At 52.3% G+C, this 4,502-nt stretch overlaps 1 protein-coding gene across 1 annotated transcript in view; it reads right to left on the bottom strand.

Annotated features, from left to right (window-relative positions):
* Nucleotides 1–8: 8 nt before the first annotated feature.
* Nucleotides 9–4,502, bottom strand: part of LOC104461868 (dihydropyrimidinase-related protein 4-like) — a gene marked incomplete at both ends in the record, with an annotated part of 9,549 nt that continues 5,055 nt past the window's right edge. Inside the window, 5 exon segments of the mRNA XM_010073607.1 lie at nt 9–92; nt 839–1,018; nt 1,791–1,961; nt 3,083–3,233; nt 3,235–3,312. Of these exon segments, the coding sequence (XP_010071909.1) occupies nt 9–92; nt 839–1,018; nt 1,791–1,961; nt 3,083–3,233; nt 3,235–3,312 (664 nt within the window).

Raw genomic sequence — 4,502 nt, forward strand, 5'->3', positions numbered from 1 at the left:
GCCGGGGTGGGGGCCACGGCTTTGGCACTCGCCAGGACCTCGTGGACCGGTCCGTCGTACAGCCCGCGGGGCACGCCATGGACCTCGGCCAGCTGCAACGGGGGAGCAAGCAGAGGGGGAGGAACGTTATTTAAGCCAAAGTGAACAAGAACCAGGCTCAACCTATGGGTAGGACCTGTTGTCCCCCAGGGTCCCATCCATCCCCATCCTGCCCTGGCTCTGGGGACACCCCCAGACCCCCCTGGGCACCCTGGAGCTGGGGGTTCCTGCTGCAGCTGCCAGCACTGCTGGGGTCTCTGTGGGCAATGTGGGGTTAATGATTTCCGCTCTGCCTTCATCTGCAATGCATAATGAAAGCAGAGGGAAAGGGCATCACTGTATTTCCAGTAACCTGAATGGCACAGCCATCAGCCTTTGGCAGCTGCAAAGTTGGTACTGGGGGTACAGGCACATAAATTTTCTAATACAGGCAGGGGAGGAATTCCTCCTTTCTATCTCAATGCAAAACAAACAAAAGCAGAGTTGCTAGAAGTCATCTTTTTTTTGCTTTATGACTTATGAGGCAAATAATATTAACACTAATACTAGTATTAAGGATACTAGTGCTATTAGTTACAATATTAAAATAGACATTATTGATTAATGTGCCAAGCCACCCATCAAAGCAGTGACATGACAACATGACAAATTCCCAAGGCCACAGAAGAAATCCCATTAATAATATTCCTGTTTCTGGTGCCCGGTCCATCAGAAGCTCATTGTACCGGTGACTGAAATGCAGTAACACAGAGAGAGGGCAAGGAAAATACGGGATTATCACAAACAAACTCCTCCTTGCCCTGTTTCTGGCCTTTATCCTTTTATAAACAAAGTCAGGGAACGTCTTCCTGGGAACGAAGCGGCCTGAGCCCGGGGTGACAGCCAGGTTTCCATCCTCCAGAACCACTCTGCCTTGACTGATGACCACGGTGGGAACCCCGTGGCACTCAGTGCCTTCAAAGATGTTGTACTCCACAGTCTGCGAACAACAAACCCAGATGTTCCACGTGTTTAAACCTGGAGAAGGTGACAATACAGCCATACCCCTGCCCCATGTTTCAACACTGCTCCTCGTGCCCATCAGCTGTAACTGACCCATCACCCTTCAAATCATAAGAGTGATGGAACTGAAGCACACAGGGCTGGAGGAACTCAATCCTCAACACACCCTGGACTCGTCCAGGAGCCACAGCCAAGCACCACTCTGGAGAAACTCGACTTTCCCTGAACACCAGCCGTTAATTCTCTCTGAGCCCCCAAGAGCCCTGCTTGTGTTCTCCCTCTGGGGACAGAGTTCTCGTCATTTCTCCCACATCACCACAAGGCTTCCACCCAAATGGGGCTGCAGAGCCAGGGGAAATGTAATTTCATAGGAAATGCAAAGTCGTGCTGCGTTCTCCCAATGCTCCATTACTGTCACTGACAAACTACCAAAAATATAAACTTTATGGTGGAAAAAAATGTAGCATTGTAAAAAAAAGCACAAGTGGATTTTTCTGGACCAAGAAATAACAACATGTTCCTCTTTTTTTTTAAAAAAATAAAAGACCTCAATATTTCAATCATAGTGATAATTTTCTTCAATAAAAAACATTTTGCTGAAAAAAAACCCACAAAGGTCAAAATGGTCCTGGATCACCCTACCCACACACAGCCCCTCCCCAATGAACCATCGGAGCTTTCTGCTCTGAAGAAACACATTGCTGCTCTCCTGTCTCTAAAACCAGTTCAAGAAAATACAACTATTTTACCAGGTTGTGGGTTTTTGCCGAGATGGTTTTGGTAGCCTTGGGGTTCCACACCACCAGGTCAGCGTCCGCGCCCACGGCCACACGCCCCTTGCGGGGGTAGCAGTTGAAGATCTTGGCAGCGTTGGTGCTGGTCACCGCCACAAAGTCGTTCTCGTCCATCTTCCCGGGGACCTGTGGAGGAGAAGGGCTGGACCCCTCCATCCCATGGCCAGAACGCCCCTCGCCCCCCAGCAGGAACAAGAAGAAACCAACCCCGTGTTGGTGCAGCATGAGGATCCCCAGCACGATGGGGCTGCAGACATGGGGAAAGGGGGCACACGGGGGCTGAGCCTTGTCCCTGTGGACTCAATAACCCAGCAGAGGTTTTTGTTTTTCCTGGGCTCTGTGAAATTTCAGGGCTCTGAAAAGCAAGACCTTCACTGGTGGGCTCCAATCCCTCTACAGACGTCTCACGTTCTCTAAGGATGGTTTAAGGATGTTTCAATGAAGACTGGAAATGAACCTAAAGAACCTTACCATCTCTATTTATTACCTTCAGATAAATTCTAGTCATCCTTGAACAAAGCCTACCCCAGGCAGAGGCTTCAGGGTGGCATGGCTCCCCAGCTCCTGGCAGCCCACATGGAGACATCTGCTCCAGGGGACACTCCTGGCACAGGCGGGGGGCACCAGGGCAGGGACATGGGACCCGGTCCTACCGGCCAGCCACTTGTGTACCGCAGCTCTCCCATGGCAGACATGGAGGTGCCATGGGACCCGTCCCCACTGGTGGGACCTGGGGCAGGCATGGCCATGGCCACCAAGGGAAAGACACCCTGTCCCCATCCATGTCCCCACTGGTGGGACCTGGGGCAGGCACAGCCACGGCCACCAAGGGAGAGACATCCTGTCCCCATTCACATCCCCACCGGTGAGACCTGGGGCAGGCACGGCCATGGCCACAGCCACCAAGGAAGATGCCCTGTCCCCATCCATGTCCCCAGACCTCCTGTGAGAATCAGGGAAGAGGAACATCGTGTCTCACCCTTAGGAAGATTATGTTGGAGAGACTTTGTATGTGGCTGTGAGCAAGAGTGGGGTGGATGAGCCCCACCCTGAAGCCTTTGAAGACACAATGATGTGGCACTCACATGCCTTCCAAGTCTCTCATTAACAAACTCCTCTGAAGTCAGAGTCTAGACACCATGTCCCACCTCCCGGCTCGTTTGGGTTAACGAGGACACTGACATCACCGAGCACAGTGCGCTGGCATCCATGGCTCTGCGAGGAGCTGGTGCCACTTTGGTACCTACCACACACTTCTCCCAGATCACTGCCATCCGCTCCTCGATGCCGTTGGTGCCCTCGGGGATGAGGGTGAAGTTGTCCTTCCCCACGGCCTTCTGCGCGGTGCTGAAGGTGCAGTGGGCGCTGCCGGCGACCTGCAGGTCCCCGCTGGGCAGAGCACGGCAGAGGGTCAGCGCAGGCACCCGATGGCGCGAGAGCCCGCCCGGCACCCCATGAGGCAGCGGACTTGAAATCCCTAAGTGCCAGTGGAAGTCAAGCCAAAGGACAATCGCTCTACTGATTTACACAGGAATTAAGCACTGGAATCATCTCAGAGACAGGAGCAGCAGCCTCATCTTGCTATTTGTATTCTCTCCTAACCTGGCCATTATTTTACTGTGTAAGCCAACAGCTTCATCTCTGTACCTTCCTCTCGAACCTCCAGTTATTTTAGGAAATGGTTCTCCAGGCAAGGTTGCTTTTAACATAGAATCCCAGGATGGTTTGGGTGGGAAGGGACCTTAAAACCCACCCAGTGCCACCCCCTGCCACGGGCAGGGACACCTCCCACCAGCCCAGGTTGCCCAAAGCCTCATCCAGCCTGGCCTTGCACAGCACCTTTTAAAGCAAGGATGTGGTTAAATAAAACAAGATCCTGGACACACAGGTGAGGAACTGGATCCATGCTGGGAGGCAAGAAGAGAACCGAGCACGTGTAGGCTCGGTGAGCCTGGGAGTGTGCCTCCAGATCTCTGTCAAAGCTGTGCTAGATGGAACTATGCTTGTGTTTGATTGCCTCTTTTTAGAAAATATTCCATGTATTGAGGTAACTTGATATTCCCTATAAGATACACTAACATGAATCACTCTTCTCTTGTTAACATCTGCTTATCCTTCCAGGAGAAAAAAGTCACATTTCAGGGAATTCTAATAAATGCTTCTTTCTTCTTTAAAATAGACACTGAATGCAATTTTTTTACAACTTTCTGGATCCATAAACACCTCCCATCCCCTTTCAGTAATTCTTCATGCATTCCTTCTGGTCCTGATGTTCCCAACTCCACCCACAGCAAACCACAGTTAATGTGGCTGGGTACCTACTACCTGCCTTCATCAAAGCACGATTCAGACACTTTTTGAAAGAGTCACCTGTCTCCTCGCTCAGAAACCCCAAAGGTTTATCATTTTGATATGGAAAGCTGCAACACTCGATAGGCTGCTTTCCCTGATCTGATTACAACACAAGGGGAGAGCTGAGCGGTGCCAAGGCTCCGCTGTGCGGCTGCACCTGCGATGCCCAGGAACGGGAGAGGACTGGGGTGTCCCGGGAAGGTGGGGGGCCATGCTGGGGAGGTCAGGGGCTGCCGGGGGGTGTCCTGGGAAGGTGGGGGGGCCATGCTGGGGAGGTCAGGGGCTGCCGGGGGGGGTCCCGGGAAGTGGGGGGGG

Source organism: Pterocles gutturalis, unplaced genomic scaffold, assembly GCF_000699245.1.
Source record: "Pterocles gutturalis isolate BGI_N339 unplaced genomic scaffold, ASM69924v1 scaffold25281, whole genome shotgun sequence".
NCBI classification, from domain to species: Eukaryota; Metazoa; Chordata; class Aves; order Pterocliformes; family Pteroclidae; genus Pterocles; species Pterocles gutturalis.